We start from the raw sequence: 20,022 nt of genomic DNA, 5'->3' as shown, positions 1-20,022 counted from the left end.
GCGCGCCCAACCGCCGCCCTGCCGGCCCTCCCTCCGTGACGTCGGCGCCCCGGGCCGGTCCAGCCTCGCCTCAGCCGAGAGCGAGCGGGGCAGAGGCGGCCGCAATGGCGGCTCCCGCGTAGGCGAGGCGGCCGGCTCCTGACGCCGCGATGGCTCGGGCCGCGCTCGGCGGCCGCCCCCGGCTCCTGCTCGCCTTCCTCCTGGCCGCCGCCCTTGCCCGGCCGCCGCCGCGCTCCGTGCAGGACAAGCCGAGCAGCGCCGGCCCCGACGGTGAGCCCCCCCCAGCTACCTGGGGTCGCCAGCGCCACGGCCGCTCTGCCGGCTTTTGCCCGGCCACGCGCAGGATGTTGCCCCTGCTGGACTTCGGTCTAGAGCGCCGGGATGAGCAGAAGCCGCTCCGCACACGCTCAGAGCCGCGCCGCTTCTGAGCCCCCCCCCCCCCCGCTAGGGCCTCCCACTGGGCCCTTTTGGCCCCGGAGGTGCGAGGGATTTAGCAAGGGACGGCTGGGGGTCTGTCACCAGGGCCATGCCTTGTGCCCCCCGCCCCCCCCGCGGCATTGGCAGGACTGCTCCTCCGCTTCACATCCCTTCTCTGCCCTGGGAGACTTGCTGAGCCTCAGCCTGCGTGCCTGGGGCAGGTGGCACAGGCTGCTATGGTTTGGACTGGAGCTTGGTGGACAAGGCAGGCAGGCAACCTCCTTGCTCACTCTGCCCTCCCGAGGGGGCACGGGGAGTCCAATTCAGCCATGTGGGGAGCTGTTTTGCGCAGGCTCCCAGGGAACTCTAGGGCAGGCCACAAAGTTGGTTGCTGTCTCCTCGCCGCGCACGCTCCAGACAGCAGCACGGGTGTCTCGTCCCCGTGGTGAGGAGAGTGTGGGCTTGCGTGGCTGCCCTGCAGCTGGTCAACAGAAGGATCTTGGCTCACTGCCTTGAGCCCTGGCCTGAGGTTCCCCATCAGGTTTGCTTCTGGCACTGCTGGGCAGGCCGGGATTGGGGCCTGTGGCTCCCATGCTTGGGGAAATGGCCAGTAGCCAAGTCAGAGGGAAGGCTGTTTCCTGCCTAGGGGAGGGGAGAGGCTGCCAGTGAAAAAGAGCTGCTGCCGGGCGGCTTTCTCGTTGCCATCCCTGTGGCGGAGACTGCTTGACGTAAGCCTGTGGGAGGGGAGGGTGCAGCACCCAAGCACCCTTCTGTCACTCTGTCTTGCCTGCCCTTCTGTCTCGCTGGCCAGCTTGCCTTTGTGATGGGCTCTGGGGGCCCCGGGGCAAGGAGAGGGAGGGCTGCCTCGGCTTCCTCATCTGCCCTTTGACCAAAGCAGGCAGAGGCGTGCTTTGCAGCCGAGCCGGTCAGGCAGGCTCCCATCCAGGCCTGGGCCGGCCAGCCTTCAGGCGTTCTCTCCGTGTGTGTGGAGGTGAACTTCTCTTCCTGCTGCTTCCTCCCCCCGGTGCAGAAGGCCATCACCAGCTCCACTAGCCAAGAGCGCTGATGTGGAAGTGCTCGGCCTTGGCCACAGAGCTGGTTCTTTGCCTGGTGGGGAACCCTTTCTGTGGCTCCCCAGCACCACCACCACGTTTGCCTCGGGCACCATCTTGACCTCAGGGCTTGTTCTGTGTCCCCGAGGATGGCAACGGTGGTTGGGCTCAGCCGGGGGGTGGTTTGTATTGGTTCTGCGTGACATCTTGACCCAGGGGACTTGTCTGGCCGCTTGGAGAGCTCGTGTCCGTGGCTGCTGTTTGCAAGCTACTGGGGTGGTGTGTGCTCAGCAAACAAGCAGCGGTCACATCCTGCTTGTGAAGGCCAAGCCTGTGGGTTTGTCAGCTCAACCCTTTCTGGAAATGCCAGTCCGTGTGACGGCTTGTGCCAAAGTACACAGCCGAGTGGAGAAGCTCGGTGTTACTGCGATGGCGGGGGTGGGGGGAGCCTGTGTCTTCAGAGAGCTGCTGGCACTGTCCTGCCCTCCCCTGCAGAGGCATGTCTGGTGCTGCCTCCCCCCCCCCCCCCCGGCTCTTTTTCCAGCCTCTTGCTAAGCGGAAGAAGGTGGCTCTCAGAACGGAAAAGGGTTGAAAATGAACAACGCAAGTGGGCTCAACTCACTGTCTGGAACCCCCCTGACAGGCTCTTCTCCTCCTCCTAGATCTGACCTTTGTCTCCGAGTATTTCTCCCAGAGCTCCCAGAAGCTCTCCTCTTACAGCTGGTATGGAAATGCCAAAATCTTCCGCTTCCGTGTGCCGGAGGATGCCATCCTGCTGCGCTGGCTCCTGCAGGCTTCCAGGGGAAGAGGCCCCGAGTGTGGCAACACCCAGGTCACCATGTGCGTATCTCCCGGCTTCACTCCACTTTGCCCCCCTCGGGAATGCCAGCGTGGGGGCTGCTTCTTGGCTTGGATCCCACATGCCAGAGGAAGACAGTGCCAGTCTGCTGAGCTGGGGAGGCCCTTGATGGCAGCAGGGGCCTTTGACCCACTGTATGTTTCTGCTGTCTTCCAGCCACATCCGCTATGGGGCACCCCCTGTCATCAATCCACTGGGCACCCAGTTTCCCGCGAACACAAGTGTACGCCTCTCCTACAATCAGACTCTGACTCTGGCAACTGCTTTGCAGAACAGCACCTTTGTCAATCTGACCAGCCCTGCTGCAGGTGACTGGTTCATTACTGCCCACTTGCCTGAGGCCACAGGCAAGATTGCAGTGAAGGTGAGCGTGGACAGCGTGTGGTGGAGGGGAGGGGGAGGCAGCCCCTCTGGACTCTTTCGGGTGGGAGTGTCAGGCAGGTGTGGGGAAAGCACGTCTCCAGCTGGATCCAGGCCTGACTCTCCCTTCTGTGCCCTTGACACGGTGTTTGGTGTGGGCACCTGGGAGGGCAGACGCCCCAAGCTGCGTTTCTCGCAAGCCGAGATAGCAACACGGCCTGCCTTCAGAGGGCGCAGCCTGAGTGTTCTGTCCCTGCCTGGCCTGCAGGGGTTCTCCGCACCGTGCACCTACCTTTTCCAGCCTGACATGTTCGTGCTGCGTGTAGTTGACGTGGTGGTCCTCGAGCCGAACGTGCCCACGTGGCAGACGGTCGCCTGGCCGACTAGGCCGCTTCATGCCAAGTGAGTCACTGCGCGAGCGAGCCAGGGTGCAGCTGAGGGGGGCCTGGGGGACTCACCCTCAGTACAGCGAGGACTGGCCTGAGCAGGGCACCGATTCCGCACGCCTGCCCTGCAGGTTGGCCTCTCAGATGCGCCCTGCCTCCCCCCCTGCAGGGTCTTTGTGCCTGCGCACAGCGCTGTGCTACGCTTGGAGCTGGGGAGCTGCACGGTGAATGCTTCGACAGGCTGTGCTGTGCGTGTCACGCTGGGCTCCGCCATGCTGCGTCCGTCCTCCCAGAAGGTACTCAACTGCACTGGGGCCTGCAGCCTGCTCCTTGCCTCGCCGCCGTGGGAGAAGTGGCTGCAGGTCATGGTGGAGAGCCTCCATGGCCCCAGCGTGTCTTTTGAGATGACGGCCTCCTTCACAGGTGCGCACCACCTTTGGGTGCTTGGCAGGGCCCGCGGGGGGATGGGGGGTGCTGACCCCTGTTGAGGGAGCAGGAGCCAAGGGCACTGGTGGGCTGGCCCCTCATAATCCCTCCAGCACACAGCCTCTGGACACTGGGCAGGCTGCTTGTGCTTCTGCTCCTTGCTGGCTTGTTTGCCGTAGCTGCCGTGGCGGCTGGCACTGGTCCTCCTGCGCTGCAGCATTCCTCTCCCAGTGCCCTTTGCTAGTGTTGCAACTTGTGCTTCCCCTGCAGTCTGCAAGCCAGGGGGTGCTGGCTCCTTCCTGCGCTTCTACCAGAGCCTGAACCGGAGCCAGGACTTGGTGCCACCGCAAGGCAAGACCAGTGCCACACTGATGGCTGGCACCAGTGCACACAACGCCTCTGGCCAAGGAAGCTCGTGCCTGCGCAGCCAGCTGGTCATCCGTGAGGACCTGGATGTTGTGTCTGTGCAGTTTCGGGTCCTTGATGGGCCCAATGTGCCTGTCCAGGCGGGTTCCCCCACCCTACTCCTCCTCAACCTGAACTCAGGCATGGACAGTGGGGGGACCTTGGTGCTGAGTCTGGTGCTGAACAAGGTACGATGGGAGCCTGGGAGCCCCTGCGGGAGGCCTGTGGAGGGCTGCAGCCGGCCTGCTTGGGCAGTTGCTTGCAGCCTTGCCTTGGGCCAGGATTCAGGGAGTGGGCTGGCTTTGTCCTTGCAGACCTCGCTAGGCCTTGAGAACGCCGCCGTCAGGGCCTGCTTGAGCGCTGCCTCCCCTGTGCTCTCCCCAAATGCCTCGTGGGGCTGCAGGACAGGTATGTGGTACAGTAGCTCCCTTGCATGGCGCTGGGGCGCCAGAGCTCCCCTTCCTTATAACCCCCCCCCTCGAGTCCCAGGGCTGTGTGGGGCTCTGTTGAGTATGCCAGAGGATGGATGGATGGGAGAGCAAGTCTTCCTGCGGCTGCTCTGGGCTCTAATTGGCCTGGGGAACGCATGGTAGCCCCTTTCACCCCTTCCTTGCCCCACAGCATTCTCCCAAGGTTATTTGCTGAACGTGAGCATGTCCTCCATGGAAGCGTCGCTCGTTGTCCCATACCCAGAATCCGGCAACTGGTTCCTGTCCCTGCAGCTCATCTGCCCAAAGAACCTGGGGTGAGTCCCATGACTCTAATGCCACCTGTCACGTGCACTGGGCCAGGTCTCCACAGCAGAGGGCAAAAACCCTAAGAGCAGGGGCTCCAAGGCCCCTCTCATGTGGTGCTTTGCCCTGCTTGCTCTGGAAGAGCTGATCCTTCGCACTTGGCCACTGTCTCTCCAGCTGTCTTTACTTGGTGCCTGGATGGTTTGAAATAGCTTCTAGCAGCATCGAGGTCTGCTTCCTTGGGACACTCTTGTTGCACAGCGTTTGTTCCTTCAGTCTCTCTCTCTCTCACTACAGGGAATGTGAGAAAGCCAAAGCCCAGGTGGCCGTCCTTGCCTACCTCAGCCCTTGCTTCGATGACTGTGGGACATACGGACAGTGCAGTCTCATGAGACGCCAGGGCTATCTCTATGCCGGGTGCAGCTGCAAGGCTGGTGAGAGCTTCTCTGAGAGGTTTTGGGCCAACTTGCTACAGGGCAGTATTATAACTCCAGATGCCTCTTATCTTTCCCCATGAACTCCCCCTTCCAACTACTTTCCCAGGAAGTGCTATCCTGCCTAAGCTGACCCACCCCACCCCAGTCCCCATTTCCCTCTACCAATTTTCACAGTCCAGATAGGCTGGGGAACTTGCTTCTCTCCCCCCGCCGCCCCCCTCCCCCTGGCCCATCACAGTGTCTCGGGAGAATGTCTGTATGCACCCTCCCCTGAAGTTGGAAGGCATTTGGCTGATACCTGGCACATGGATTAAGCCTCCTTATTTTATTACGTTTTGTTAAAACATCTATATACTACCGTCTTTCATCCTATTTGGATCTCAGGGCAGTGCGCAACAAAAATTAATAGTAGTATCATATAGAACATGAGACAAGTAACCCCAATCAAACAGCAGATAAGAACATAAGAAGAGCCCTGCTGGATCATACCAAGGGTCCATCTAGTCCAGCATTCTGTTCACACAATGGCCAGCCAGCTGCCCAGGGAAACCCACAAGCAGGACAGGAGTGCAACAGTGTGAAGGATAAAATCCTTCAAAGCAGCAGATTAAAATGCCTGGGCAAATAAAAATATTTTTGCCTGCTGCTGAAAAGGTTGCAGCTTAGGTGCCACATAAGCCTCTTTGGGGAGGGCATTTCATAACTGTGGTGTCAGTGCTGGGAAAGCCCCCTCCCTAGTGAATGAATAATGGACGTCTAATGAGGGAGACACTTGGAGACGGGCCTCAGCGGAAGATCTTGGAGCACAGGCAAGTTGGCACAGGGAAGAAGTGTTCCTTCAGGTATTTGGGCCCCAAGCTCTTTAGGTACCAGCATCTTGAATTGGGTCCAGAAGCGAACAGCCACCCAATGAAGCCCTTTCAGAATTGGTGCTATATGCACACACCTGGCTGAAGTAGTCAAGACTCTGGCAGCTGTATTCTGTACGAGTCATCTTCAAGGGCAGCCCCACTAATAGCACATTGTAGCAATCCAGCCTGGAAGTTAGCAGAGCCTGAATCAACGTGGCCAAATTATCCCTGTCCAGAAATGCCCACAGCTGCCAAACCAGCTGAAGAGTCCAAGCCACTGAAGTCACCTGGTGCGTGAGTGACACCAGTCCAGTAACTCCACAGTTTCATCTGATTCAGATGACTGCAAGAAGTTGAGCTGTGTATCCTAAACAGACTGTTGGCACCTCACTCCAAGTCCCAGGATAACCTCATCCAGCAGCTTCTTATAAATATTAAGGGAGCACAAGGGATAGACAGAACCCTATGAGACCCCATAATACAACTACCAGGGATTCAAGCCAGAATCTCCCAATGCTGCCTTCTGAAACCAATCCTGCAGGTAGGAGTGGAACCTTCTTATCACTGTGCCTCCCACTCCCAACTGACAGAGCCAGGCCAGAGGAATACCATAGTCTGTGGCATCCAAAGCTGTTGAGGGATCAAGGAAAATTAATAGGGTCACATTGCCCCAGTCTCTCTCCCAACAGAGGTCATCCATTAATTAGGGCAGCTAAGGCTGTCTCGTGCCAAAACTGGCCTGAAACTGGATTGAAATAGGTCTAAATTATCCACTTCATCTGAGAGTGACTGCAGTTGAACCGCCACCACCCTCTCAATCACCTTGCCCCCAAACGGGGTATTTGTGACTGGGTGGTCATAGTTAAAATCGTCTGGGTCCAGAGAGGGAGTTTTAAGGAAAAACCGCACAATGGCTCCCCTCAAGGCAGGAGGCCTGCTCCCTCTCCCAGGGAGGCATGAATTGCCTCCTGGGCCCACACAGCCGCTCTCCCAAGATGGGCAGGGGATGAATGTGCAAGTCGTTGGCCAGACCAAGCATCTCGTCGACATCTTTGGGCTGCAACCGATCCCAGCCAAGCTGGTGGGCTGGATGCCTCCGTAGGAAATGCCCCCACAACGGCATCAAGGTCAAAGTATAGAATCATAGAATAGTAGGGTTGGAAGGGTCATCCAAACCCTACAAGGCCATCGAGTCCAACCCTCTGCTCAGTGCAGGAATCCAAGTCAGAGCATCCCTGACAGATGGCTGTCCAGCCTCCTCTTGAACGTCTCCAGTGTGGGAGAGCCCACCGCCTCCCTCGGGAATTGGTCCCATTGTCGTATTGCTCTAACAGGAAGTTTTTCCTGATGTTCAGCCGGAATCTGGCTTCCTGTCACTTCAGCCCGTTCTTCCGTGTCCTGCACTCTGGGATGAGTAGTTATGAGTGATCCCCTCCCCTGCCAGCCACCACACTAGATGTCTTGCAACTTTGTCACAGAAGGCCTCCGAGGGTTCTGATACATCCCTTACAGGGTCTGGTTGTAACACACCCCTAGCTGGCTTGGAAAAGCTCCGCATGACAATTTGCCAAAGATGTGACGGTGGTGGCGAAGTATGGTCTCTGTGCCATTGCTGCCACAAAGTAGGCCCAATGAGCTCTTCTGAGACTTGCACCATTTGTATTCTGGTGATCTCCCAGCTGGGTTCAGTGCCCCCAAACCCCCAGTATGCCAGAGAGTTAACCAGGCTCAATGTTGTGGGAGAGGACACCTGGGAGCAATCATGCTAATGGCCTGTTCCACAGTGAGAGACGGGCCCCATCAGGTGGAACGTTCCTGATGGCATTGAGGCATCCTTGAGTCTCTGGGACTGGACCAGCTGAATCGGTCCACCACCCTGCAAGGGGAAGTGCTCACCAGGAGACCACCTCTGCCAAGTTTGGTAGGAAGGCTGCTGGGCAGTGGGGTGGTTGCTCCATCAGCAGAATGGCCACTCTGCCCCTCGTTACCCAATTGCACAGGTCTCCTGGGAAGGGGATGGAGCCCGTAGAGATTACAGGGGTCGCCCTCCCTGGCCTTACAGCCTTCTCCAAAAGCATAATAGGAGAAGCATAGCCCATTGGCAGCCCTGAGGATGCTGTCCCACCCAAGACTGTATCCCTGGGTGGGATGCCCCACCTCGCTCCTGGGGCAAAGGCTACCTTGGTATACTTGGCTCTCACATGGGCACTTGTGATGCTGTGACGCTCCTGGCATGTCACCCCTTCTCTCTCTTCCCTACTTGGCAGGTTGGAGTGGCTGGAGCTGCACCGATGGGACCAAAGGCCAGTCTGTTGGCACCCAGACGCTGGCCACGCTCTTGCTCACGCTCAGCAACCTGTTCTTCCTGCCTGCCGTTGCTGTCGCCCTGTATCGCTACCATCTGGTTGAGGCCTCTGTTTACACCTTCACCATGTTCTTCTCCACTGTAGGTCCTTGCTTACACTTCCTCTTCAGCGGGGCACGTGCTGTGTCAGAAGCCTGCTGCCTTTTGGGAGATGGGAGGGACTGTGCAGTCCCTTCTCTGTAATGGCAGGCAAAGAAATGCCCGCCTTTCCCCTCCTTCCTGGCAATGTAGCAGGAATAAGGGCAGCTCTTCTACAGTGCTGAGAGAGTGGGCTTCTTGACCCAGATGCAGGGGGTTTCGCCTGCTGAAGAACATGGAGCCACTCTTGACAGCTGCTGGATGGTGGCTGGTGCCTCTGTGGCCCAGCTGGGCATCCAGGTACACAACCGCTTCAGGGCAAGGTGGCCAAGAGGGCCTTGTCACACCAAGCTCCTGTAGGTGCAGAAAAGCTGCCCTTGCTGGCTTGGCTGTGAACAGAAGGCTTGCAGGCTGACAATTCTCCTTTTCTCCCCATCCCTGGCTGTAGTTCTACCATGCCTGTGACCAGCCCGGAGTCGTTGTGCTGTGCATCATGGACTACGACACAGTGCAGTTCTGTGACTTCCTGGGCTCGGTCGTCTCCATCTGGGTGACCATTTTGTGCATGGCTCGAGTTAAGAAGATCCTGAAATATGTGCGTTTGGGGTAGCTGCTATGGGGGAAGCCAGGAAACAGTACAAGGGTTGCAGGGGGGCATGTCTCTGTGTGGGAGAGACCTGTTAACTATCTTGCAATTTGCAATAAGCCCCCTTCAAACCAGGATAAACATGTTGGGGTTGGAGGAGGGCAGTTTTGAGTCTCAGTCTTGTGCCCAAACAGCGCTTACAAAAACAAATCAGATGCAAGTCAGCTGTGCCCACGGCAGCCCTTCCCGGCCTTGCATAGTGGAACTGGCTGGTGTATCATTCCAGCATTCCAGGTAGATTGTGAGCTGGGCTTGGGCTAAGGAGATCTTGCTGCGAGCCCTTGAGCAAGTTGCAGGTCTGACCCAGCTGCAGTTCCTCCACTGCTCAAGGAAGCTTTTGTTGAGCTTCCTGCAGGCTGGTTGACAGGCTCGAAAGACCAGTATTGTGGTTCAGTCTCCCAAGGGAAGGTGTGTGGGCTGGCCCAAGCATGCTTGAGTGGGAACGGGGGGCTAGCAAGTCCAGGGGGGCTTGGGCACTGGAGCCTCTGTCTCTGCCAAGGCTGCTCTCTGCATCCACCTGCCGCGGTTCTCGTGAGCCCACTGAATGCAGCTCTGAGGCTTCCTGTACTGCCTCATCCTCTACAGGTCCTGTGTGTGCTGGGGACCCTCTTCATTGCTCTTTCGCTGCACCTGGATCGTAGAGGGGTCTGGAACATGATGGGGCCCTGCCTGGTTGCCCTCATCATCATGACCACAGCATGGGTAAGTGGCTGGGCGCCATCTTGCTTCATGGGCCCTTGGAGAGCACCCAGCAAGGAGGGCTTGAGCAGTTCCGGCTCAGGGTGCAGTGACATTGCAGCACACGTAGATTTACATTTTTATTTTTAAAGATTGTAACCCATCACAGGAACATGGGAAGCTGCCTCATATGGTCCACCTAACTCAGTTTATTGTCTGCACTGACTGGTATCGTCTCTCCAGGGTTCCAGACAGGGGTCTTCTTTCCCAGCCCTAGCTGGAGAGGCCAGGGATTGAACCCGGGACCTTCTGCGTGCAAAGCAGGGGCTTTGGACTAAGCTACGACCTTTGCAATGTGGCTGGTTTAAAAATATAATTAGGGACCCATTAACAGGAGGCATAACAACCAGCTTGGCCCAGCTGACTTCCCTGGGAACTTTGCAGTCTGGTTCTGGTGTTCTTGACTGAATGGTTGGAGCCCAAGAGCATGCCCTGCAGGAGCATTGGCTATCCTTCTGGCTGGGGTGGCCAGTAACCCCAACTTCCTCCTGCAGGTGCATCGTGGTGTGAACCGGCACCATTGCTACCCCCCCTCGTGGAAGCGCTGGGCCTTCTTCCTCTTCCCTGGGATCAGCCTGGCTCTCGTGGCCATCATGGTGTATGCTTTCATGGAAACGGCTGAGAATTACTACTACACGCACAGCATCTGGCACATCCTGGTTGCCACCAGTGTGGTCTTCCTCCTCCCGCCAGGAGACAAGCACAAGAAGCCATGGGCCTGGTCTCGCGAGCTGCTGTCCCGCTACCAGATCTGCAAGAATGACCGGGAAGAGCTCTATGCAGTGACCTAGCTGGCTGGCTGGGGAGGGGCCCCGCCTCCAGGCCTCCCCCCCTGGCTTGTGTGCCAGAGCACCAGCTACACTTCCCGGTGCCACCTGATTGGTCAGGAAGAAGGCCCTGCAGAAAAGTGTCACGCAGGATGAAAAGCCAGGCGCTGAGCCAACCACAGGAGGCTCGCTAGTTTTCATCCTGCTGAGAGGAGACCATCCTCTAATGAGGTGGGTCTGACACGGAGCCCTGTCCTAGAATGGAGCCCGTGGGGTTTCCAGGCCTTGGGAAGCCCCATGCTTGCCATCACCATGTTGGACAGGAGGAGTCAAGAAGTGTTTTAATAATCTGCAAAGAGGTGATTCTGCAGTCCAGGGAACTGCTGGCCGGGAAGGAGGGAGGGAGGATGGCAACTCAAGTTGAGCCCTACTTGGGGCTTTGCGGGGTGACGATTGATCCTACAAAATAAGGCCGGTGTGGAGGTCTTGGCAGCCCCCATCTGCTAACCTAAGAGCGAGAAGGGCCAGAGGGGGCGCCATGGCCATTCCGGTGCCGTTGGGGCCGTGCACATGGACTTGCTGGGGGGCTGGCTTTGACCCCGGGCGAGGGAGGCACCAGCCAGGCTGGAGCTGTGTGCCCTTTCCAGCACAGCCTCCCCGTTGGAGTTGGCCCCGTGGGCTTTTGGGGAGCCACGCTGAGCCAGCACTGGGCAGGATTCCCGGTGCCCCAGCAGCCCTTGTTCCCGGCAGGCGGGCAGGAGGCCCGAGCAGCTCAACCCTGGGCAGCGGCTTCCGCGGGTGGAAGCGCTCCGCCCTGGCTTCGAGGCGGCCTCTCCCAGAGGCAAAGGGCGCTCCGCCTTGAGCACGGAAGCGGGCGGACGGGCGCCCGCTGCCTCCGGAAGAGCTTCTGCCGCGGCGGTTTCGCGATTCCGTGTTTCTTCGTGTCGGCCTTTGCGCAGCTCCACCGGACGGAGCTCCCCGTGTCTCGAAATAAACCGTGTGCGACCTTCGCTCGCCTCCCGCGTCTTTCCTGGCCGAGGGCGCCAGCGCCGGGAGGCCGCGCGGCTGCGTCCGAGGAGGGGGGCGGGCGGCTCGAATGCGGGGGCCCGGGCGCGGCGCGGCTGGAGCTGCCGCCGCGGGAAGTGGGGAGCCGGGGGCGCGAGCCCGCCGCCTCTCCCCGGGAACGCCGCCCAGGGGGCCGAGGCTAGAGGAGAGGCCCGGCGCTGCCTCCGCCCTTGGCAGACGGGCCCAGAAAACGAGGGGCCGGCCTTCCGAAGACGCCTCCCCAAGACGGATTGGACTACAACTCCCAGCTTCGCTACGCTGTCTTCCGGTGAGGACCGGCACGTTCCGTCGCAGCCGGAAGACGGGCCAATCGGCGCAGGCCTCTGCCCGCGCCTCCGCCACCATAGCAACGGCGTAGTGGCGGGGCTCTGCATCCGGGCACCGAGGGGTTGCTCTACCTAGGCCCTGCCCATGGCCGCCTGGGAGCCAATGAGAGCGTGCGGGGGGGGGGGGGAGCCGCGCTGCCCTCGCTTTGCTTCCGGGTCGTGCAGGCCCGACCCCGTGGTACTTTGGAAGGCGCGCCGGTGATGCCGCTGCACAAGGTCCCCCCGCGGCTGTGGGGGGCGCGGAAGCTGGCGCGCGGCCTGCTGGCGCGGCTGCCGGCACATTATCTGCGCGCCCTGCGGGAGGACGAGGCCGCCGCGCCGCCCGCCGTGCACTGGAGGCCCCACGGCGCCAAGTACGCGCGCGACCCCGCCACTGGGCAGCGCCTGCGCCTCCAGGACGTGCCCGTGACCCCCTACCGCCCGCCCGAGAGCCAGCAGGGCCTGTGGGGCGGCGAGGGCCTCGTGACTGGGTTCCGCTACGCCCATGGAGACAAGGTGCGCGGCGGCGCGAGGACTAGCGCCCCAAGCCCCCTGCAGGGCCGCCGCGGCCGCCCGTGTGGGAAGTGGCACGGAGCTCGGCGGCTCCAGGCCCCCGGCCGAGGCTGCCTCCATTCGCAGCGGCCCTGGAAGGGCCAGAAGGAGGCAGCCTGGAACACCCCCCCAATGTTTCATTTATTTACAATATTTATATATCGCGCCACATCAAAATATTTCGGAGTGGTGAACTACAAAGATAAAATGGCAGAACACACCGTATTAAAACATTTAAAGGAAACAAATTCTGGACTTAATAAATGTTTTGAATTACGGCTCCTGTGAGCCCTAGGCAGCATGGCCAAAGCTTGCTGTTCACAATACCTGGAGGATGCAGGGTGGCCTGCCCTTGCCCTTGCCCTGTGCAATCTTTACTGCTGGGCAGGGGATGCTCTGCCTGCCTGCCTGGGGCAGGGAAGGCTGGCTCTTGGCTCCATTGTTTCTTCCTTGTGTCTTAAGCTTTCGGCCCGGGTGAAGAAGACCTGGAAACCACAACTCTTCTATCGAGAGCTCTACAGTGAGATCCTCGATAAGAAGCTCACAATCACCGTCACCATGAGGACGCTGGACCAGATCGACGCAGCCTATGGCTTTGACTTCTACATCTTAAAGGTAAGCACAAGCTCGGTGGGGGGAGCTCCTCTTCCCCACTGGACCCATGAAGGCAATTGAACAGGGCTTGTTCCATCCTCTTTCTAAGCTCTGTATTTGACGCAGCTCTGGGCACCCTCTGGAGCATACTTGGGGGAGGAGGAGGATCTTACACAGTGTGATGTGAACCAGCCTGTGGGCTGCATCCTAGAATTCTTCTGCCCGCTTCTGCTTTGTGTGGTTCTGGTCTTGCTAGAGCTACTTGATAGAAATCACAGCGTGTCTGTTCTGTTGTCTCTTTTTCTGATCCCACAGACCCCAAAGGCTGAGCTGTGCTCTAAACTGGGCATGGACCTGAAGCGCACTATGCTTTTAAGGCTTGCACGTTGGGACCCTGCTCTCCATCCAGATGACCCAGCAAAGAGAGAGGCCATTTACGACAAATACAAGGCAAGTATCTCCCGTTGCCCAGAGGTGGTAGTGGTGGTGGTCTTCCTACGGAGGTGCTGCGGGACTGTTTCTAGTCTTGCTTTGTTATCTGGCCTGAGGAGCTGGTGTGTTGTAGTGAGGAGAAGCCTGATCTGTTAATTGGGAAGCCATCAGATTTTAGAGTTGGAAGGGATCTTGGCAGTCCTCTAGTCTCCCTGCTCAGCGTAGGATGCTACTGCAGCATTCCTGGCAAATGGCTGTCGAGCCTCTGCTCAAACTTCTCAAACAAAGGTGAACCCACCATCTTCTGAGGTACTCTGTTCCACTGCTGAGTAGCTCTTTCTTTTAGAATTTTCCCCTAAAACTTCCCAGTAATTTCTACCTGTTAGTTCTAATCCTGCCACCTTGAAGTCAAAGAGTTCAAATGTCACCTCTGCTGTGAATTCACTGGTTGGCTGTAGGCCTGCTGCTGTCTCTCAGCCTCAGTCTCCATCTGCACCTTGGGAATAATAATAGCGCTGGATGTCACACCCTTTTATAGGGAGCACACATGCGTATCTGCACGTGTACATCTGTGCACACTTGAAGGGTGGGGACAGGCTCAGGACCACTGCAGGGGTGGGGAGTCCTTAACCTTGCCCTCATCCCAGAAATCCCACTTGAGGTCCACTCAAGAATTTCATTGCCCATAGCAAGTTAAACTTGTTTTTTAAAGTAGCCTTTTCAGGGCAGGGCAGTATAGAGTTCCCCAAACCCGTCCGTGAAAGCGTTTGCCGGAAGACGTTCTGGCATCTGTACTCGGAGGTTCTTTGCCATAGAGCCTTCTGCCAGAGCATCTGCCAGAAACCCACTGAGAGTGGTGCTAGAGCGTCTTCTCAGAAGGATACTGCTGTGGGGGTAGCCATTGTAAAATTAACAGCGGTGAGGGTCAGCCAGACAGGGGGAAGAAAATCGCTGGTGGGGAGGGGGTTAACCATTGCAGGCAGCAGCAAAGTAAACTGGTAAACTGGCAGGAAAACAGGGTCAGGGGGAATTTGATAGTGTGGTTTTCTGGGAATGCAGTTCAGGCCTTGGGGTGCTGCTTGTAGGCTGTGGGTTGTGCACTCATGTCTTACGGTGTCGCAGGGATTCTCGCTAACTAGCATACGTGCAGCGCTTTGAACACTTGAACATGTGGTAAAACTGTGAAGTTACCCCTTGGCCTGTTGTGCTGGGGGATTTCAACATCCATGCTGAGGCTACCCTGTCGGGAGCGGTTCAGGACTTCATGTCCGCCATAACAACCATGGGTCTGTCCCAGAAGGTATCTGTCCCCAGCCATGCTGCTGGGCACACTCTGGACCTCGTTTTCTGTGCTGGATGGGGTGATAGTGATCTAAGAGTGGAGGAACTCTCCATAGTTCCATTGTCACGGACAGATCACTACCCGGTGGGGTTTAGACTTGCTGGCACTCAGAACCTTTGCAGGGGTGAAGGGCTGATTAAGATGGTCCACCCCAGGAGGCTGATGGATCCAAATGGTTTCCTGACGGCTCTTGGGGATTTTCCTGTTGCCTCGGCAGGTGATTCTGTCAAAGCCCTGGCCGATCTCTGGAATGGAGAAATGACCAAGGCCGTGGACACAATCGCTCTGTCACGAAGTGGAGCCGCACTAGCACCCTGGCAGTGATGAAACGAGTGAGAAGACAACTGGAGCGACATTGGCAGAAAACTCGGAGTGAATCGAACACAGGCTAGAACCTATTTGAAGGCCTACTCTGTGGTAATATGGGCAGCAAAGAAAATATTTCTTTCTGCCACTATTGCGTCTGCAAAGAGCCATCCAGCGGAGCTGTTTCAAGTGGTATGGGGTCTTTTACACGCTAGCCTAATTTAAACCCCTCGACAGCCTGCTGTGAACAAGCCCGGTTGTACTGGGCGCGCCGACACCAGAAATAGGTGTGCTTAGCACTTTGCAGACAAGATCGCTCAGGTGCGCTCTGACTTGGACACTATGGTTGCTACAGACCCAGGGGATGTAACTTTGGCCCCTACTTGTCCAGTGTTGTTGGATACTTTTCAATTTGTACAGCCTGAGGATGTGGACAGGATCCTTGGAGAGATGAGAGCCACCACGTGTGTTCTAGATCCTTGCCCTTCCTGGCTCATAAAAGCAGCCAGAGGTGGACTGGCCGAGTGGGTAAGGGAAGTGGTTAATGCCTCCCTTAGGCAAGGCAGAGTTCCAGCCTGCTTGAAGGAGGCGGTGGCGAGACCTTTGTTAAAAAAGCCCTCCCTGAACCCCACTGTATTGGATAATTATCGGCCAGTCTCCAATGTTCCATTTCTGGGCAAGATATTGGAGCGCATGGTGGCCTCCCAACTCCAGAGATTCCTGGATGAGACAGAATATCTAGATCCATTTCAATCTGGCTTCAGACCTGGTTATGCGACAGAAACAGCTTTGTTTGCCTTGGTGGATGACCTACACTGGGAACTAGACAGGGGGAGTGTGTCCCTGTTGGTTCTGCTGGACCTCTTAGCAGCTTTTGATACCATCAACCATGGTATCCTTCTAGGGAGGACTTGGAGGCACTGTTTTACAGTGGCTCCATTCCTTCTTGGAGGGGCGGACCCAGAAGGTGGTGCTGGGGGACTCCTATTCGATTCCCTGGCCATTGGCTTGTGGGGTCCCTCAGGATTCTGTTTTGTCCCCCATGCTATTTAACATATACATGAAACCACTGGGGGAGGTTGTCCGGGGTTTTAGGGTTTGGTGTCACCAGTACGCTGATGACACCCAACTCTACTTTTCCTTTTCATCTAATTCCAAGGAAGCTGTTGGGGTGCTGACCCGGTGTCTGTTGGCAGTAATGGACTGGATGAGGGCAAACAAATTGAAGCTTAATCCAGACAAGACAGAGGTGCTCCTGTTCAGTTGAAAGGTAGATCAGGGAATAGGGATACAGCTTGTGCTAGATGGGGTTACACTCCCCCTGAAGACACAGGTTCGCAGCTTGGGTGTACTTCTGGATTCAGCCCTGAGCCTGGATGCCCAGGTTTCAGCGGTGGCCAGGAGTGCGTTTGCACAGTTAAAAGCTAGTGTGCCAGCTGCGCCCGTTCCTTGAGATGTCTGACTTGGCCACAGTGACACATGCCTTAGTTACATCCTGTTTGGATTACTGTAACGCACTCTACGTGGGGCTGCCTCAGAAGACTGTTTGGAAACTTCAGCTGGTTCAAAGAGCTGCGGCCAGACTGCAAACTGGGGCTGGTTACAGGGAGCATACAACTCAGCTTCACTGGCTCCCAGTCTGTTTCTGGGCACAATTCAAAGTGCTGGTTATGTCCTAGAAAGCCCTATATGGCTCGGGTCCAGGTTATCTGAAAGACCGTATTCTCCCCTATGAGCCTACTTGTGCCCTGAGATCTTCAGGGGAAGCCCTTCTCGCCATCCCGCCATCATCACAGGCACGCCTGGTGGGAACGCTGGAGAGGGCCTTCTCGGTGGCTGCCCCAAGGCTCTGGAACTTCCTTCCCAGGGAGGCAAGAATGGCACCCTCCTTGATTTGTTTCGTAGGCATGCAAAAACTTTTTTGTTCCAGCAGGCCTTTGGGGATAACTAGTCTGAACCTGTGAAAATGTGACGTATGGATACTATTTTTGTTATGGTGGTTGTCTTTTAATGTTTTAATATTTTTACAATCTTAATATTGATGATTTAATTACATTTTTAACTTCTGTACAGTTGTATTTATATTTCTATTCATAGGTTTTAATTGTAGCAGTTTTAACGTTGTAAGGCCGCCTTGAGTCCCAGTATTGGGAAAAAGGTGGGATATAAATAAATATAATAAATACATGTATGTATGTGTGATACTCTTGCGGTTGTCTCTGCTGCATCCCAGCGAGGCCACCTTGGGTGGGTTGTCATCGTGGCTCATGCATTTGTCTATAAGCCGCGTCGCATCATGACTTGTGATTGCTACGAGCAGCCTTTGTTGTAATGACAATAAGGGCTGCAGGTGGCTTGCAAAAGCTTTTGCAGTCTTGGACCAGCTCATGGGCTTATGGGGGGGGGGTGTTCAGACGAGCCTGGCTGTGCTCTGTATCTCCCACTCCCTAAAACTTTGTTGTCCGGACTTGTGGTGCAGATGAAAGGCACATGGCTAGAGGAACTAGAACAGACAGTTTCTCTGTCCTGGAGAAGCCCAACACTAGAAGACTTGTTCTTCTCTCCTCACCCCGGGAGTAGTGCAGAATCCACGGGCATTGTGAGAAGTGCCGTGGCGGTTGAGCTTAAGGGTCTCTGTTTTGCAGGCTGAAGGTCCCGGGTTCAGTCCCTGGCAGCTTGTCTAGGTTGGGCTGCAGAACTCTGTTTCTTGTCTGCAACCATAGAGAGCTGATGCCAGTCAGTGGAAATAGTGGGGTAGATAGACCAAGAGCCTGGCGTGATGTATGGCGGCTTCCTGCATTGTTATTTTTGCTGCCTCCCTGTGGGTCTTCATGCCGAGTGCTATAATGCACATTTACTTTGCTTGCAGGAGTTTGTGATCCCCGAGGACGAGGCCGAATGGGTTGGGCTGAGTTTGGAAGAAGCTATGGAAAAGCAGCGGCTCCTGGAGAAGAAGGTGTGTCTAGGATTGGGTTCCTTGCAGGGTGATCCGGGTGGCCCCTCCAGGTGCCTTTTGGGTTGGGGGGGCTAGTCCCGGCACACTCTTGCCTTTGGACCATCTATCTGCAGCAGCACTGCTCCTGGCAAGGTTGTGCAAAGTAACAGGGGCTCTCTGCCCAGAAGCGTGCGTGTCGTCTAGCCACGTTCCCCCAGCTGAATTTGCCCCCTTGGGACATTAGGCAAGATGCCAGCAGGACTTCTCAGTCAGACCAGAGGCTGGGCTGGCCCCTCTGCTCATTCCGCCTCTCCAATAAGGTGCTGCCGGTTTCTGTGACGGGCTGCTGGGCTGCTCTGTGTAACCCATTCTCTTCCCCGCTCTGTGTGTGTGTCAGGACCCCGTTCCCCTGTTCAAAGTCTACGTGGAAGAGCTGGTGCAGCAGCTCCAAGAACAGAAACTTTCCGAATTGGCTGAAGAGCAGAAGTTCTAACAAGCCACAGCCCGCTAGGGTCTTGTGCACCGCTCGTTCTCTTTGGACTTGCATTCAACAGGTGACGGGATGGGACTTCCTCTGCTAGGGCTGGATCCAGAACTGTAGCACGTGTGGAAGCTGCCCAAGGCCTGTTATGTGAGGCAGAGGAAGGGGTCGCCTGCTGTGTCTTCTGGGTGAGAGTGACAAGAGATGTCAGCCAACGTCTGGACTTGGGGGAGGGAGCAGCCATCTTGACCTGCATTGCTATCTCTGTTCAGGATGCTTTTGCACAGTGCCAATAAAGAGGAGGCTGCCTTCACCTCGCTGTGGCTTGCCAGGTTTTCCTAGCTGTGACTGCTGAGATGGCACCTGCAGCTTTCCCATCTGCCTTGATCCCTTGCGTGTGAGCCTGGGGGCTGGGCCAGCTGAGTCGCCGCCAGGGTTTTTCTGCTAACACCAGGCTCTGGAGAGTTCTGGGGTGCGAGCTGTGGCTTCTTGAAGTCCCAGGGCATCCTGTTTCCTGCGGGGCCCTCTTCCAGCCAGATAGCAGAGTACAAAATGAGCTAAGTAGCCTCTCTTGCAGGCAGGAGCACAGTGAACTGTCCACTTGCCCAAGGTGAGTTTGCGTTTGGGCAAGAGGATGGTAGTACGGTCCAAAGCGTAACAGCAAAGAAAAGAATAACGAGCCTGTGAATTATTACTGAAACAGCACAGTTGCCCGTTCCCAAGCTTGAGTCAAAAGATCAAGGCGCAAAAGCTTGAGTGTTAGGAGTTGGCTGGCTGGCTTTCCTGGCCCGGCCCAGCCTTCCTTCCTTTTGGTCTGCTGGGAGGGCGGCTGTGGCAGCTGCTCAGACCTCTGCATCCCACTGTCCTTGCTTCCTGCCTCAGGCAGAAACTGGCAGGGCCTTCTAGCCCAGTTAAGGCAAAGGTGGCTGCTGGGCCCCTGGATGTCCTGTGTCGCTCTGGCCTGAGGAGGAGAGTTCTGCAGGGCCCCACTTTGGGAACCAGCCACTTCAGAGGGGCCCCATGCACAGGCAAGCGAGGAAGCAGCAGCTGGGCCAAGGGCTCCTGCATCCACCAGGACAGTAGCACGACACGGCCACTAAGGCGGACAGCGCAGTGGTTGTATGTTCACGCAGAAGTAGCAGCATTTCTTGCATGCAGGCGACTGCTTCCTGTGCCTAATGTTGAGCCTCGCGTTACGCTGGAGGGGCCACATCTCCCAATGGTCTCTCGGTTGTGAACATAAGAACGGCCTTGCTTAGCCAGACGGAGGTGTGATGGCGAATGGTGTGTGGCGCTCAAGGCAGGAAGCCCCGAGTTCACGCCTCGCCTCAGCCAACCCTTTCGGGGGTGGCCCCCCCCGTGCACTACAAGGATGATACCCTTCTGATCTGCTGTAGGCATTACTGGGAGGAAGCGTGCGGAACGTTTCCCGCACTTCACTCTCCAGGGGCCCTGGGCTTTTGTCTCCAGCATCTAATGATCACAGGTA

At 57.0% G+C, this 20,022-nt stretch overlaps 2 protein-coding genes across 3 annotated transcripts; both read left to right on the top strand.

The window, feature by feature from the left end:
- The first annotated feature begins 67 nt into the window (after nt 1–67).
- Nucleotides 68–11,532, top strand: PGAP6 (post-GPI attachment to proteins 6). Its single transcript, XM_084817954.1, has 13 exons — nt 68–270; nt 2,132–2,309; nt 2,485–2,692; nt 2,957–3,090; nt 3,244–3,497; nt 3,771–4,093; nt 4,220–4,313; nt 4,527–4,650; nt 4,937–5,073; nt 8,195–8,373; nt 8,819–8,965; nt 9,602–9,718; nt 10,249–11,532. The coding sequence occupies exons 1-13, from the start codon at nt 150–152 to the stop codon at nt 10,543–10,545; spliced, it is 2,313 nt and encodes a 770-aa protein (XP_084674080.1). The 5' UTR covers nt 68–149; the 3' UTR covers nt 10,546–11,532.
- On the top strand, nt 11,382–18,919 carry MRPL28 (mitochondrial ribosomal protein L28). Of its 2 annotated transcripts, none has more exons than XM_084817971.1 (5): nt 11,382–11,854; nt 12,906–13,058; nt 13,353–13,487; nt 17,987–18,073; nt 18,450–18,862. In XM_084817971.1, the coding sequence occupies exons 1-5, from the start codon at nt 11,618–11,620 to the stop codon at nt 18,543–18,545; spliced, it is 708 nt and encodes a 235-aa protein (XP_084674097.1). In that variant the 5' UTR covers nt 11,382–11,617; the 3' UTR covers nt 18,546–18,862. The 2 variants fall into 2 exon arrangements, with proteins under 2 accessions (XP_084674097.1, XP_084674096.1); XM_084817970.1 differs by lacking the exon at nt 11,382–11,854 and adding an exon at nt 12,061–12,407 and having other exon boundaries at nt 18,450–18,919.
- Nucleotides 18,920–20,022: the final 1,103 nt, after the last annotated feature.

This window comes from Heloderma suspectum, chromosome 12 (genome assembly GCF_057233095.1).
Source record: "Heloderma suspectum isolate Gila_16-S chromosome 12, 16-S_ref, whole genome shotgun sequence".
Classification (NCBI taxonomy): Eukaryota; Metazoa; Chordata; class Lepidosauria; order Squamata; family Helodermatidae; genus Heloderma; species Heloderma suspectum.
Note: the sequence above shows the minus strand (reverse complement) of the source record. Positions and strands in the feature narration are given on the sequence as shown.

Coding starts and splice junctions, on each gene's coding strand:
- MRPL28 (XM_084817970.1), top strand. CDS start 12,114: ATGCCGCTGCACAAGGTCCCCCCGCGGCTGTGGGGGGCGCGGAAGCTG. Junction 12,408..12,905: donor GCTACGCCCATGGAGACAAG/GTGCGCGGCGGC, acceptor TTGTGTCTTAAG/CTTTCGGCCCGGGTGAAGAA. Junction 13,059..13,352: donor TTGACTTCTACATCTTAAAG/GTAAGCACAAGC, acceptor CTGATCCCACAG/ACCCCAAAGGCTGAGCTGTG.
- PGAP6 (XM_084817954.1), top strand. CDS start 150: ATGGCTCGGGCCGCGCTCGGCGGCCGCCCCCGGCTCCTGCTCGCCTTC. Junction 4,094..4,219: donor TGAGTCTGGTGCTGAACAAG/GTACGATGGGAG, acceptor TTGTCCTTGCAG/ACCTCGCTAGGCCTTGAGAA. Junction 9,719..10,248: donor TCATCATGACCACAGCATGG/GTAAGTGGCTGG, acceptor TTCCTCCTGCAG/GTGCATCGTGGTGTGAACCG.